General features: G+C 39.7%; 1 protein-coding gene across 1 annotated transcript; it reads left to right on the top strand.

Annotated features, from left to right (window-relative positions):
• Positions 1-3: 3 nt before the first annotated feature.
• LOC146487422 (mitochondrial basic amino acids transporter-like) lies at positions 4-13,688 on the top strand. The gene is made up of 5 exons (XM_085087625.1): positions 4-123; positions 6,492-6,535; positions 9,242-9,328; positions 10,001-10,229; positions 11,631-13,688. Exons 1-5 carry the CDS (start codon positions 84-86, stop codon positions 12,131-12,133), a joined length of 903 nt encoding a protein of 300 aa, XP_084943751.1. The 5' UTR covers positions 4-83; the 3' UTR covers positions 12,134-13,688.
• Positions 13,689-15,515: the final 1,827 nt, after the last annotated feature.

Genomic DNA, 15,515 nt, shown 5'->3' with positions numbered 1-15,515 from the left:
GTCGCTGCTGTCGCTGATGGCAGTTTTGACGAACTTCTTGTCAGGGAGTAAAATAGCAAGTATTCCCGCAATTTCTGTGAAAGATGGAAATCGCTCAGGAATTCATTGCTGGTTGGTTTGCTGGTAAGATTTTACACATGGGGCCCCACAAACTGTGAGTCAGTAGTCAAAAGTGTGACCGTGTGTATTTTTCGAAGTTTTTCGAATCTGAGAGAATAGGAGTCAATCACATAACTTTTGGAGGGCATATATATAGTTTATTTGTGGCCCGAGTAGCATCATTTGCGTCCGAGCGGAGCAAGGGTGCAAATGACGCTACGAGGGGCACAAATAAACTATATGCGGGACAAAAGTCATGCGATTTATATAATTATTATCAATACACAAGGCCAAATCGTACAAATTCGTTTAATAAGAAAAAAAAAATGTTTAACAGAGATAACGTAGCATGAAACTATGGTATGGAAAGTTGTTGCTGCAATACGATCAGCTAAACAAGAACCAAATAAAATTCCCTTTTTGTTTACAATAAAAGTAAAATATAATCTAGTTTTAAAAAGATTGGTAACAATGATTAGACAGTTTAATTATTTAAAAAATAATAGTCTTTCCGTTCACAGACAATGGACTCAGGCTGTCTTTGCTAATTTCATAAAATAAGTAATGGTTTTTAGTCGCCATCATCGCTCTCGATTTTTCGGAGGCATTTGCGGGTTGGTGGCGACAGTTCTTCATACTTTCCCTGATAAGTCAGTGTTCATTGTTCCAATGTGAATATGTTGGGTGCAATTTTGGTGCGGCTGTGCCAAGGAAAAAAAACTGGTTTTGGAGAAGAGACTGTGGGTTTAAGTTTGAGCGAGGACCTGCTGACAAACTGGCGACATTTTGCCTTGTGATTCCTGAAGCTTCTTGCTGAACAGCGAATTGTGGCTGAAACGTGTCACTTAAAATCTTTGAACACTCTCTTTTTTGTGCACTAGATGTCTCAATGATGTAGGGGGAAAGGCTCCATTCATCTTTGTGCTTTCTGATTACACAGCATCCACACTGCGCTGGAACAAAGAAGTGACAGTCGATGCACGAATGCAGTTTTTTTTGTGTACCGCTATGATAACTCTGCTTTGATGGAATCCTTTCCATCATCTTGCTGATGGTATTTTTTGCAGAGGCTCACTTCTGTACCAGTGTCGGGCACGTGCAAAGTTTAAATTCTTGGTGGTAGCTTTGTTTGGAGTTTGAAACAGTGCCTTGCAGTCGGGATGAGTCTTGCTGAGGTAAAATTCAAGCGCAGCACTGGATCTAGTGCAGTTGAAGTTTTGTACATAGGAACATCCGAGTATGACTGCTCAGACAGTTTAGCATCTCCTTTAGTTTGTTCACTAAGTTTTTCGGTGACGTAACAGGCTCCAGTGTCATTAGTTTTTATTTCAAATGACTGCCACCATCCCTCTAGATGCCACAGTGAACAAAATGAAAACAAAACCAAATAAACTCAACTAACTTCTCCCTATCTTTCCAAATGCCGTCCGTGTTCTTCCCTTCCATGAAGTATTGATTCAATTTCTGTATGTCTCCTGACTGAATGGATGATTCGTAAATAGCTTGGCCTTCCCTTCAAACATTTTGTTGGCAGACATGAATTCACTGTCTTGCGAAATGTTTATGTTTCGGCTGAGTGGAGCACAGGTTAGATGGTGATGAATGGCAGCTCTAATTTCAGTCAATGCGCTTGGAGGTAATGTTTGGCCTTTCTCTGTTTTCACTTCAGCGAAGACGTTTCGCAGAAATATTTCACTAAAGTCTGTTGCACTTACTGTCTTGAGATCCACTGTAATTTACTTTCTTTTCTCACACCATTTCTTGAACTTTTTTGCTCCCCACTCAGTTGCCTTCTTGGTGTTTTTCACTTTAGCTTTTTGCTCAATTTCATCCAGTTGCTTGTTGTCTCAGTGCAAGTTTTGACTAGAACTAAGCTGAAAATTTCGGACTTCTTCCATTTTAAGATCCGATCTACAAATGTCAAACTTTCACTACAGAACTACAAAGTAAGCAAGTGCAAACTCATCCACAAAAATTCGTGCCAACTCTGGCATCAAAATGGTATCCTCAGGATCTCATTGATCAAGCGAAGTTGTTTGACATCTCCGCAGCCAATCAGAATCGGGTGGCAAATGCATTTTCAGCCCGTGCATTTCCCGTTTGTCCCGCAAAAAGGCGTGTTTTACAGAGGGCAGTTCGTCATTTGGCCGCGCATATATTTGATAATAATGTAAATTATTAAGTAACATTTGCAGGAAAGGCACCGCTTTCTTTAGTGGCATAGGCTACGTAGGGAGAAACCTCCAGCAGTCAGTTTGTCTGGTGCGTGGTTTGGAAGCTGGGCAAGGGTTTATTTTTAGATGAAAATCGGCCGCGGTGCTGTGCCCATTGCGAAATAGCTACGTCAAATGGATTTCCAGATTTCTGGGACTTTCTAGTGGTGCGCACAAAAGATGTTTCATTGGCCAGCAGACTTGGAATTTTTTGGAACTGAGGTCTCAATTGAAAATGTTTAAAAACCTTGGAATTATTAGGAATTCCAAGTTATCCTAGAACTGCTGTGCATTTTAAGGGATTTGTGGGAAGTTTTTTGAATTGCAGTTCATTGACTGTTAATGACTTCTATAGGCTGGGAAAAGGTGAGATTTATATATTAAACAAAACTGTTGCGATGATTTTTCAAACAGTCAGTTGAAACTTTAGTTAAAAAGTGCCTCCATAAATTTTAAGGCAGAATAGGTGTTTCTTTTTTTCTTCACAACCTTCCACAGAAAGTAACACTGATCCAGGAATGCACTAGTCTGAAATGTCAGCCGTCTCCTCCCCCTAACCCACAGGGGGCGCGGGAGAGAGAGACGTCTGAATTCCGAGCGTTATAATGTCGTCCATTGACGTCACGTACTTTTGCGAATATGGTAGGTAGTTTTTGATTGGTTCTTACCTAATTGAAATAGATAACCATTTCTTATTGGTCGAACTTGCGAAAACAGATATTTCATTTCGGCAGTGAATATAAAGTGTTGACAGGCCAGACACAACTCGTAAGTTCCTGGTGTGAAAAGTGACTTCTCGTTTAACGTAGTTTTGCTCTCACGAGTATATCTCTTAAGGATACTTCCTGGGTTCGCGGGTGTCCTTTGGAAAAAAAATCGTACGCGCGCAAGTTTTAATAAACCTCGAACAAACTATATATCATTATAAAGCTTAATAAATGTAGTTTCCTATAAAAAATATAATTGAGCGATCTTTTCCTTTTTTAAGTGCCAGGAGCCAGTAGGACCTCGAATCGACCGATGGTCGTTCCATTGAATTAATCGGTTATCGAACGCCGCGCGAAGAACGAAATCGCTGCACAGTGTTATTCACAAGGCATCAATCAACAAAAAGGTGTCAGGCTTTTTCGAAATTCTGATTGGTTATTTAGATATCCACGTCTAAAGTTTGAGTAGCAAAAAATATTTGAGTCGTGTTGCGTAAACAGTCGCCACGGGAAAAATATTTTGAAAATCAAAATTCCCTGACACCTTTTTGTTTGTCATTATTCCTCGAATCTTCTGGCCAAATTTCACGACAATCCGTCAAAACTACATACCCTATTAATTCGTTCAAAGTCGACATACTCTGCCAAAATTCAAGTGCGAGTTTTCGCTCGATAAAGGTTTGCAAGAAAAACAAGCCTCCACAGGAGATTATGACACCTCATTAGGTGGCGAGCCAATCGAGCAACAGGACCCCATGGCGTCAACAACAATAGCACAGAATTTCGCGGAAAAAGTATCGCGTTGCAGACACGTTTTAGACTCCGCTGTTGTGATCGAGCGAGATGGGGAAAGTGGCGAAAGGAAAACGTAAAAATCAACCAGGAAAACGAGGAAAAACCAAGGCTAACGAAACCAGAAGCGCGTCAGCGGAGATTTTGCCAAACTGTGCACTCCTCGGAGGAGTGCACTGATAACAGAGATGAAATCTATTGGGTTGGCTGTTCGTTTTGATTGCGTGTAATGTAATTTACGCTTCAAGCTAAAGCGATTATTCATTTCGTATCAAAGGAAATGTATAATGAAAGAAAATCGCATTTTTACTGTTATTTAGGTACGATGGTGATTTCTTCGTAAGAAATAATCAAGATACCGTGGAGCGGAGCAAAAAGCGAGAAAAAGGGCCACGCAGAACGCGCTATCTCCAGTATTACACGTGGGCTGATACGCTTCTGTTGAGTTCTATTTCATCGGTCTAATTCTTGCTGATTTTATTCCAATGTTTCATTACAAACGCGCAGTAAAACGTTACTTGGTTTTATCTCGCTGCAGAAGAAAGAAATCGGCCCAGAGGATGAAGAATATGATATTTGATATTTTCACAGGAAGCTTGCAAAGTTACGGCTGCAGGACTTTTGCACGGCAATCGACCTCTGTGTACTTGATCCAATAACAGTGGATTAAATTGAAGACCGCTGCTCCAGTTCTTCGTGATCACCTTCGACAGAACCTTCAACGTCGACTAGAGTTTCTTGGTCGAACCAAGAGCCTTGGTTGCTCTCTGCAAGATCACGTTTTCGATCTTCGCTGAAACCTATCTTTACCTTTCTCTTAGGCCCTGGCATCTTCCGGGATTTTATCCACGGGCTCTTTTCATTTTTTGATGACTTTTCCATGTGGGAAGCGCCGGCAAAGAATAGAAAATTCGAAGTGAGAAATTTTCTGCAGGCGAGATGTAAACAAAATATGCCTATTTCTGAAATAAGAGCTCCCGGATGAAGCGTTTGCCGCGAAAATTCCTCTGGGGCGTCTCGCACTAAGAAGATTATGACACCTTTATTATTTATTTACTTTTAGATGGAAATACGTTTTCCAAAATATCTCGCGCGCTTTTTAATATTTTTCAATTTTTTTTTCAGTAAATGTTAGATAAAATCCCCAAATTCTATTTGGTCGAAAAAAATGTTTTTTCCCTTTTTTACCCTATCGAACCCAGGAAGTACCCTTAAAGATTTTCCTTTTTGGTATGAGATAAGTGGGAGGCTCTTTCAATATTTCTTGAGCTGGGTGGTAAGTTGTGAAGAAGGGAAGAATTTTATTTCGCACTTTCTCGTTTTGTTGTAAAGCCGACTTCCGTTCAGTGATTTTAATCTCAGAGGTTATTTTTTCAATGAGATTGTGTTGATAGCCTCTTGCCTGAAGGCACGTTTTGAAGTTGGTGGTATTGCAATAGAATGATTTCACTGAGTAGTTGCTTCTCAGAAGTCTCAGCAATTCTACAATCATGCGGGAATCCTTGACATTCGCACGCACTTTTTAAAAAGATCTTTAAACCTGCAGAGACCTTCCAGTACACATTTTTCTTCCTGCCACCCACCGGGGTCAGAAAAGGACTAATAAAAAATGAAGCCCTGAGACTTCTTCGAAACAACTCCTCTGCAAAATCATTCTATTACAACATCATCCACTTCAAAACTCACTTTTGGGCTAGAGGCTACCCTCACAATCTCATTGAAGAAATAACCTCTGATTTTCACTGAACGGAAGTCGGCTTTACAACAAAACGATAAAGTGCGAAACAAAATTATTTCTTTTGTTACAACTTGCCAGTCCCGGTGTTGCATGCCTATAACCTCAAAAACATCTTGAGGAGCAAATGACTCTTAATTCAAAACCAACCATTGCTTCGAGAAATATTCTGAAGGACCTACTCTTATTTCATACAAAAAAAAACAGTCAAAAAAGACAAGACCATAACGAGAAGTCACATTTCATACCACCATACCACGTTAATATAAGTCGTGTCTGGCCTGTCAACACTTTATTTACTAATAACATTTATCGGAACATTTTTCGATTCATCTTCGGTGGAAAATGAAGTGTGATCCCGTACATACATTCTTGATGCTTTGTCTTCAAATTTTACGGCTTACAAAACGCACACAACCTCCTACATTATGCATGCTGCAATGCACGTCGCGCGCTTCCATGACTCGTGGCCGCCATTTTATTTCAAAGGTTTTTATTTATGCAAAATTGCATAAATTACTGTGTGACGTCAACGGACGACATTATAACGCTCGGAATTCAGACGTCTCTCTCTCCCGCGCCCCCTTTGGGTTAAGGGGAGGAGACGGCTGACATTTCAGACTAGGAATGCACCGCCCAGGACATCCAGATATCAGTCATTGTCACGGGTCAAACAAACCTTGCCCCTCATAATGCACAGTCAACATACACCTCTTCCACATAAGTTTACAAATCTTGAGATCTAGTAGCTTAGTTTATACCAGCCATACATGTAGTTTAGCTTTTAACCATTACTCTACAAAAATGGCACCACGCTGACATTTCTTGACAAAAATTAACCTTTTTTTTACAAGTATTCCACCTACATTCAAACATGCTCATGTTTGTCTTTTTTGTGTATATGGTGTATTCTAGCCAGGTTAATTTTCTGAAACCTTTTTGCAGGGTGTGCAGGAGTCATAGTTGCACAACCAATGGACACTGTAAAGGTAACAGTCAAGTAATTTTTTTTAATTAATTATCCGATCTGTATGTGCCCGGCTAAACTTACTTAATTGCAATACAAGATCAACAAGAAGTGTCGATTTTTATAAACATTTTCAAGGCTATAAGTTCAAGGATTTCTTTCTCAAGAACTTATAGACGTCTACCAGTATTTGGAACTGTATACTTCACCTAATGTGTGCAAAGAATGGAAAGTTAATTTCAAAACCAAAAAATTATCTGTGAATAATAATTATTATTATTGCTAATAATACCTTGAAAAAAGAGGATGACTCTATTGCTTGTACCACCAACAATAATCAACAGAATGCTGTAGTACTCCAAACTTCTTGCTTAAAGTTATTTATTAGGTGTGTCTCTTTATTATCTCTCCTAAAGCTCCATGTATTTCTATTATCTATATATGTTTCCATCCTCTTTGAGCTTAGGGAACATCAATTATTTTATGATTAAATTGTTTTCCGTCTTTTTACTTGGTGCAAAACACAACTAACCTGCTGTGAATAGCAACAGCTACATGCTAGTTAGTATGTTCCTTTCCATTGTTTTTAAATAAAATCTCTTTGCTTGTTTGTTGACAATTTAGGCTTAATTTTGTAAGAATGCTATGTGATTTGTATTGGGTGTAAACCGTCATCAGTCAGCCAACAGGCACTCTTCCTCATTTTGACTGACCAGTACAGCTAACTGGGTCACATTACTTTGTTATTTTATGCATCTGAGTCATGTACAAATTTAAATTTGTCATCAATTAAATTAATTTAGTTTGGTGAAAGCGATTTATCAAAATCATACTTAACAGAAACTGTGCTATATTGTAGTGTCAACTGGTCAGGAAAAAATGAAGGGGCACTAGGAAAAAAGCCCTAAGTGAGTTCAGGGACTTGGGCAGCATAAAAATCTCTCTGTATACAAATAAAACAATATTCGCACACTCTTGATAATAATCATCATCAACATAATTTTTAAATATACTTGTGGACCTGGAGCTTATTAGGCTCCTAGCTTGAGTAACTAATAAGTCGAGTTTAGAATAATATATTTATTTACTAACAAATAAAATAAAACAAATAAATTAATTAAAACTAAAAGGCTATTTACATCATGATACGATATCATTATATTTTTTACAAATAGTGCCACTAAAATGGAAATGCTAACAACACACATGAGTCTGACAGTTGCATAGAGAGCAGTTACATGCATCAAACTAAGGTGATCTTTCTGATGTGTGTTACAAATTTTTTAAGGGTTGGAGAAGTTCTTAGTTCATCATTTAGAGAGTTCCAGATTTTTGGTCCATAGCACCTAAAAGTGTTTAGTCCATACATGCGTGGTAGTGATAGGTTGTACAAGAATCAATCATTTGCCCCGTAAGTTACGTGTCTGATTTACTTCTATGCATCTGTAGAGTACAAAGTGGAGTATGTGTTGTTCCATGAATGACTTTGATTCAGTGTTTATTGTGACAGTCATCCAAAGAAAACTAACTTACTTGTAATTTAGACCATATCACTGAATAACATTAAGTGAAGAAATAAGAAACTCAACCCAAAAAGGTAGGTTCAATACCTAAACTGGGACCACAATCTAAACTTCACGAAATTCACACACCCTAAATTCAAGCATGAGAAGAAAATATTCATGTTTGAACCATGTCTGCATTTAATAGGCAATGAATAATAATTTATTGCAAAAGTTTGCAATTTCTTTGAAAAATATGAAACAAACTTTTTGCATTGATCTATGCAATCATTTTGAAATTGTTTTTATTAGCTTATACAGTCTGCGTACTTGTCCACACAAAAACTTTCAACCCGGGTTTGCACTGTGAATGCTTAATTTTAACGAAGCTGATGACAGGTCATTTTCAAAGTTTGAAAATTTATTTCTAGCCCATTAATGGGGGCAATTGTTAAACACAAGTTGCAAATTTGTGTTTTCATAAAAACTTAACTCTGGAGATTGGTTTATTAAATCAAAACTTTGCATTTCAAAGAAACAAGTTTCTTAGCCCAATAAGGCGTGGGCTCAAATTTTGAATAAGAAGGCCAGCAAATTTGAAAAACTTCTGTCAAGTTTACCGTAGTTTAAGCCATGTAAAATGTCCCAGCAACAATAATTGTTTTAGTTATAGATTCCGGATAATACTTAATACAGGGCTTCTGAATTAGGTGCTTAATTTGCATATTAATTTACACAATGCCATAGACCCCAAGTTTGAGAACCTGAAATGCTGGTCATATGTGTTGTTATAAGAGCGCCACAGGCGCTAGCAGCGAGCGCCGAAGGCGTAAGCTTCTAGGGGGGTCTGAGGCATGCCCCCCAAAAATTTTTGAAAATTAGAGTCTCTAAAATGGCCATTTCGTGCAATTCGTGTAGTTTTTCAACATGTTTTACAAGCCATTTAATTGTTATTTGTAGGAATCACGGCATGAAAATTAAGATTCTTTTAGGAATTGGCTGATTTTTTAAAAAATTCAGAGCTAATGAACACAAATGCGGGTTTTTACTCAGTCGCGGCAGGTCAGCAGGTTTAAATGTTCAAAATTAATGCAGGCCAGACCCACCTGGCGTGGTTCACTTGGGGTCTATGCAATGCTTGTGTGTTTTGCTTCTCACTGTAGTTGAAGCATGTACTCAGCTGAATGTTTTACCCCACAAACAGGTAAATTTGTTCACATTTGTAGGTGAGATTGCAGGTTTTGAATTCAGGAGTAAAACAAGCTTCCACTGGTGCATTCTCCTGCTTTGCTAATATTGTCAGAAGTGAAACGGTAAGTGCAAACTAATAGGGCTGAATTGGGCCCAGGGTGGGAAGTAACCCTAGGTTCTGACTGACTGACTGACTGACTGACTGACTGACTGACTGAAGGACAGACAGACTGGCTGACTGGCTGACCGACCGAATGACTGACTGATTGATTGACTCACTGACTGACTGACTGACTGACTGACTGATTGACTCACTGACTGACTGACTGACTGACTGATTGATTGACTCACTGACTGACTGACTGACTGACTGACTGACTGACTGACTGACTGACTGACTGACTGACTGACTGACAGACTGGCTGATTGACTGACTGGAGAATGACTGACTCACTCACTCACTCTCTCACTCATTGATCTTCATCACCCCTAGGGGAGAACAAGACCATAACATTACTCCTCCACAGGACCCTGTCTTTGCATACAGTCTGGGGTTTGGCCCAAAAGAGCCTTAGTGGAATTCCTGTTTTTTACTAATTTTTGTCCATGTCAACCACACATACATCTAGCTATACAAGAACTGGTTGTGCAACGGCAGTCAGCTTTCATTATTCCCCCCCCCCCCCCTCCTTTCCCCCTTGGGGCAGCTTTACATTAAAAGTTGCTTAATTTAGCTGTAGAAGTTACTCAAAACATCCTTCAACTCCCTTGCATTTTCCGTTTACTTTTTGCAGGTATTTGGTTTGTTCAAAGGCATGGCTCCTCCTCTAACTGCCGTAGCACTACAGAATGCCATCTTATTTGGTGTGTACGGCAATGTGCTGAACATGTTATCTGGTAAGGAGGGTGAGAAACCCTCTCTTTCTCACATCTCTGTTGCGGCAGCTGCCTCTGGTGCAGCCCAGCTTTGGGTTATGTGTCCCATGGAACTTGTTAAGATTAAACTACAGATGCAAACAGAATGTAAGTGCTGGAGGTTGATACCCTTTTTAAGCAAATGCCTTTATTTCTGGTACATTAAGTTTGATTGCTATTAAACACCTCTTATGAACCCATACAATTTTCATCATATGAAACATTCAACATTTCTTGCAACACAACAGGGTCCTTATCGGGTGTATTCTTCATGAAATGCCATTTTGTATACAGGGCCTCTCTGAAAATCACCATGTTATGAGAGAGCACCCTATATAAACACTATTATAAAAATAGAATTTGAATTTTCAGCATTTTATTACAAAGCTCTCAGCAATGAGGGTGACTAGCTTTACAAATTTCTCTGGTCTCTATAACCGGTAATCTGGACCAGCCAGAGAAAATATTCAGTTGTAACCAACTGAATGCGCAGGCTCAGTGTCATGGGAGACAATCCTATTTTCCTACTGTGGTGTTGAGTCAGTAGAAAGTGAAACCCGGACCAGTGCTCGACCTTAGGAGTAGTCCACTAGTCCAGGACTAGTGAAAAGTTGGGTTGTGGGCAACTAAAATTTGAGGTTTACTAGCCACTGGGCTAGTCCTAGAAGGAGAGGTTTTGGAAAGATTTAAAGTAAAGGGGAAAAAATAAACAGACTCTATTGATCATAAAAGAGGCATCAAGAAGGAAGGAAGGAAGGAAGGAAGGAAGGAAGGAAGGAAGGAAGGAAGGAAGGAAGGAAGGAAGGAAGGAAGGAAGGAAGGAAGGAAGGAAGGAAGGAAGGAAGGAAGGAAGGAAGGAAGGAAGGAAGGAAGGGAGGGAGGGAGGGAGGGAGGGAGGGAGGGAGGGAGGGAGAGAGGGGAGAGGGAGGGATGGAGGAAGGAAGAAAGGAAGGAAGTTTTATGAAAAAAAAGTTAGTGAAAAAGATAAGGTCGAGCACTGCGAACATTTGGTTGTGTTACAGCAAGTACTCAGTTGATAAGGTTAATTGGCTTCTACAAATAGATTCAGAAGCTGCATTTTGAGTTCTTACTCTTTGTCAGAGCAAGTCAAGGAATTCTATGTGAAACCATTGCGCAATATTCATTCTTCTCCGAAAATTCATGTACATGTATGTGTGGTAACATAAAAATGTTTTTGTTATTTATCCCTAACCTTATCCTTTGTCATCAACATCATCATCATCATCACATCATTAACATCATCGTCACATCATCGTCACATCATCATCATCATCATCATCATCATCATCATCATCATCATCATCATCATCATCATCATTACCATCATCATCATCATCATGTCGTCGTCGTCGTCATCGTCATGCCATCATCACCACCACCATCATCATCCTCATCATCATTATCATTATCGCCATAATCATCATTATCATTATCATTATTATCATCATTATCGTTGTCGTCATTGTAATACATACTATTGCTTTACAGTGAAGCGAACAAGTTCGTCGCGATATCGTGGAAGTATAGACTGTGTTCGTAAAATTTACAAGACAGCAGGAAGCAGGGGGATTTTTCAAGGCATGGCTCCACTCATATTTCGAGATGTACCTGGGTTTGTGGTGTACTTCGCCTCTTACGAGATTCTTCTCGATTTCCCGGCACAGAGAAAATCACGTGGGGACGTGGGTCCACTGGCTCCAATTCTTGCAGGTGGACTTGCGGGAATGATCTCGTGGGCGTCAACGTTTCCTTTCGATGTCGTGAAATCGCGCATGCAAGCTGATGGCAACGATGGAAGATTTTTCTACAAGGGATTTGCTGATTGTTTTGTGAAAAGCTACAGAACAGGAGGTCTGCGTAGTTTATATACTGGCCTAGGACCAACTCTTTTACGAGCGTTTCCAACCAATGGAATCATTTTCTTTGTTTACAACCTCGTATCGAAGTTTTATACGGAAAGATCTTTAAAAATTGCTACAGATGTAGAGTAACATGTCAGCTATACGCTGTAAAATTTCCAATATGACTCCCTTCGAACAGCAGCACCTTCTCCAAAAGACTATGCTGCCCAAATTTTAATCGTAACCCACCCCCCACCACTAAAATCTGAGGGTAATCTTTAATGAGGAAACCAACATCACGAAAGTGGTTTATGGAAGGGTATTCTAAAAAATTACAAGAACAAATGAAAACCTAAATTATAGAAACAAGAAATGAAAAATATATATATACAAGAGTAAAAAGTAGAACTATAAAAGGATCATAAAATGGCTTTCGACAGTCCACGTTTAAAAGCAGTCAGTGACTCTGCTTCCCTTATCGCGGGATCTAATCTGTTCCAGATTTCTGAACTGTAAATAAGAACTAATTTCTGAACTAAAATAAGAAGTGACGGTAGCCAGAACAAGACAAAATAATAGAATTTAATGAGAAAAACAAATGCGTTGCACGTAAAATTTGCTTTCATCCAAAGAACGTGAGCGGCTTGTTCTCCAGGACTTTTTATCTACGGGAATTTTGCATTTCAAAATAAGTTAAGTGTAAGGATTAAAACGATTTAAAACGCTATGACAATAGCCCAAATAAGCTAAACTAGCATTCGTAGCAGTCGTTTCCCTTCCCGGCGAGCACAAATAAAAAGAAGTAATACTTTTAATAACTTTTTCGTTGCCGTCGTCGTTGTAGTTGCTTGAGTGTCATTTCACTTTGTTGTTTGGCAGAATACGGCGCAGAAATGTACCAAAATTTAAAACGCACGCACAGGGCCTTTGTTTTTCTCATTAAATCCTATTGTTTTGTGACGTTCTCGTTGCCGTCCCGTAGCAGCTGCTTAAACTCCCTGTTGTTTGGCTGCGGTGTTCAGCGAAGAAATATACCACATCTAAAGCCTCAGGTTGTAACATTATAAATGTAATTCCCAATTCAGACGCTAAACTTTTCATCAGCCGAACTTAACTCAAATTAAGGACGGCCCAAATCACAAGAATCCCGCCTTTTGATTTGATTTGACTAATTAATTTACTTGAAGCAAAACATGCTCTTTACGAGAGACTGCAACTGAAATACGTTCTTATATAATTTATGCATTAGGTTCGGCTCATGAAAAGTTTGACGTCTAAATCAAAGCCGTTCCAAAGCCGAAATTCCTTGCTGAGCCAGGCGGGAAAAATGGCTGAGCAGTTCCAAATTGAAGCAGCCGTTCTCAACTGATTCAGACGCCGATCTTTCCATGTACTTAATTCAAGGTATTAGGTTCGGCCCATGAAAAGTTCGGCGTCTTAACTGGACCCAACAAACACGATTCAAAATGAACATTTTAGGATAAACGACACCTTTTTAACATTCTGCCCTGGTTGTTGAAAAAGCTCATAACTCTATCCGGTGGATAAATCGTTTTCAAGCAGATAAAATGAACTCCAACAATTAAAGTTACCCTTTTGGATAACCACTTATCCGCTGGATAAAGTTACCCACTCTTTGAACAACCGGGACCTGATTGGTTCAAAACCATTTGCAATAAATATCTCTAATGGTTTCCAAATCGTACAGGAGTTCTTGGACTTTTGCACAGTTAATTCATCTTCATTCTACCACTGAGCAGATTGTTTGGGTGTGATATCAATATCACAATACAAGCACCTGTTTTTACTATTATTCGGAAAGCAGAAATTTTTTCGCACTTTTTCAGTATATGGGGCGATGTAGCAGCTCCCATAAGGTGTCACGTGATTGGCTTACAACCCTTCAAGAAGACAACAGGAAAATACCGCGTGTGAGTTTATGGACAACTGTCCCCTCGGATGATTGTTCCATGTCCCACTGGCATACACTCTGTTGACGAGACCCAACCAGGCCGAAACAGCTGTCCAGAGTCTGCGTTTTTGGCTTTCAGTTTGGACTCTATCTTGTCGTTCTCGCTTCTAAGCTCTTCTACGAAGTGTCAGCCCTGCCTATTTTTGTCTTTGTTTCAATTATGGTTGACTAGAGCTGTCAGTAGCTCCAACGTATACCAACAGCATCTTCGTTCCTCGTGTCCTTTGCCACCAGTCTTCTTCAAAAGAAAAATACCCCCAACCCTAACAACAATAGTAGCTGATGCACAATTAAAACAATTGCAAGCTTACGAGAGCTGCTGGTAAATGGGGCCGATTTTTATCTGATATTAAGCTGGGACCTGGGTACAACAGGAAGTGGCAGTTTAAGTCTTAGCGCCCACGTGCAATGCCAGAAGCCCATTGAATGGGCTCCTGGCAATGCTGATGTCGGTGGTTATTATATTATCAGAATTTCGCGTTTGAAGGTTGGTCCAGTCATGTTGACACGGACGGCAGCCGGAAGTCGAGTGTTACGTTTTTTGCACGGTTTTGCTCCTCAAATAACAAATGGACAAAGCTTTTGTTTTGACGTTTGTGGTTTGACGTCACAATTAAACGTGATGACGTCAAAACGCGCCGTCCGATCCGTGCCTCACGAACATCTGTGCTCAAGTTCCTTAATGAAGACTAATTGAAACGCTCACGGCCTAAATCAGCTAACCGGCCCCAACATTCCATTATATCACGATGCACTCTCTTTCTAGTTCTGGAGGAAGTATTATATCCTGGCCAATTAAATAAATAAGCCTTTTGCCGTAGCGTCATCCCTGCAATCAGTTTGGTTTATTTACACGTTAAGTGACGTCTGGCACGTACATTTCTACTATTTCTACTATAAGAGATCCGGCAATGGAACGTATTCAGAACAATTTATTTTGCGTCGTTTGTTTCATTATATCCTGCCTTACGGAGATGAGGCGGCTGTTTTAAGTGGTTTGAAGGCCGCCATGACTTGTTGTACAAAATAAAAGAAAATTTGTTGAAATAGTTTGCATAAAAATGGAAGCTAGCTCCCCGAGGAGAAAAGTCTTATTTTTCCTGTACATTTGAACATGTCAGATGGACGCCATGACGTCACTGCAAACCATCAATCAGGAAAACACTGTCAGCTTGCACAAAATGTAAAATAATAACTACCACTATGGTAAACTTATTGGAGATGGGCAAAACAGTTCATAATTCCCTACATTTTTTTTTTTTTTTTTTTGGTTTGCGCATGCGTTTTTCTCTTGTGACCCAACTTTCCAGTTCCCCCCTCGCTCAAAGTCAAAGCTTCCCATCTCCTCTCCCACCCTTATTTATTCAGGCTTTCCTCCTTTGGCACCTTGTCAGTTTCTCTTAAAATACCAGGGTTGTTTAGATCAGGGACGTGTTGCTGCGCTCGTTATCCACAAAGGTATCGCTGATGATAAGACATGTAAGAGGTTAAAACAATACCGGATATCCTTTATCTACGATTAGCCAATCAAATCTGGCCTATATATGACATCACTTCCGG

This window comes from Pavona decussata, unplaced genomic scaffold (assembly GCF_977016875.1).
Source record: "Pavona decussata unplaced genomic scaffold, jaPavDecu1.1 SCAFFOLD_16, whole genome shotgun sequence".
Classification (NCBI taxonomy): domain Eukaryota; kingdom Metazoa; phylum Cnidaria; class Anthozoa; order Scleractinia; family Agariciidae; genus Pavona; species Pavona decussata.
Note: the sequence above shows the minus strand (reverse complement) of the source record. Positions and strands in the feature narration are given on the sequence as shown.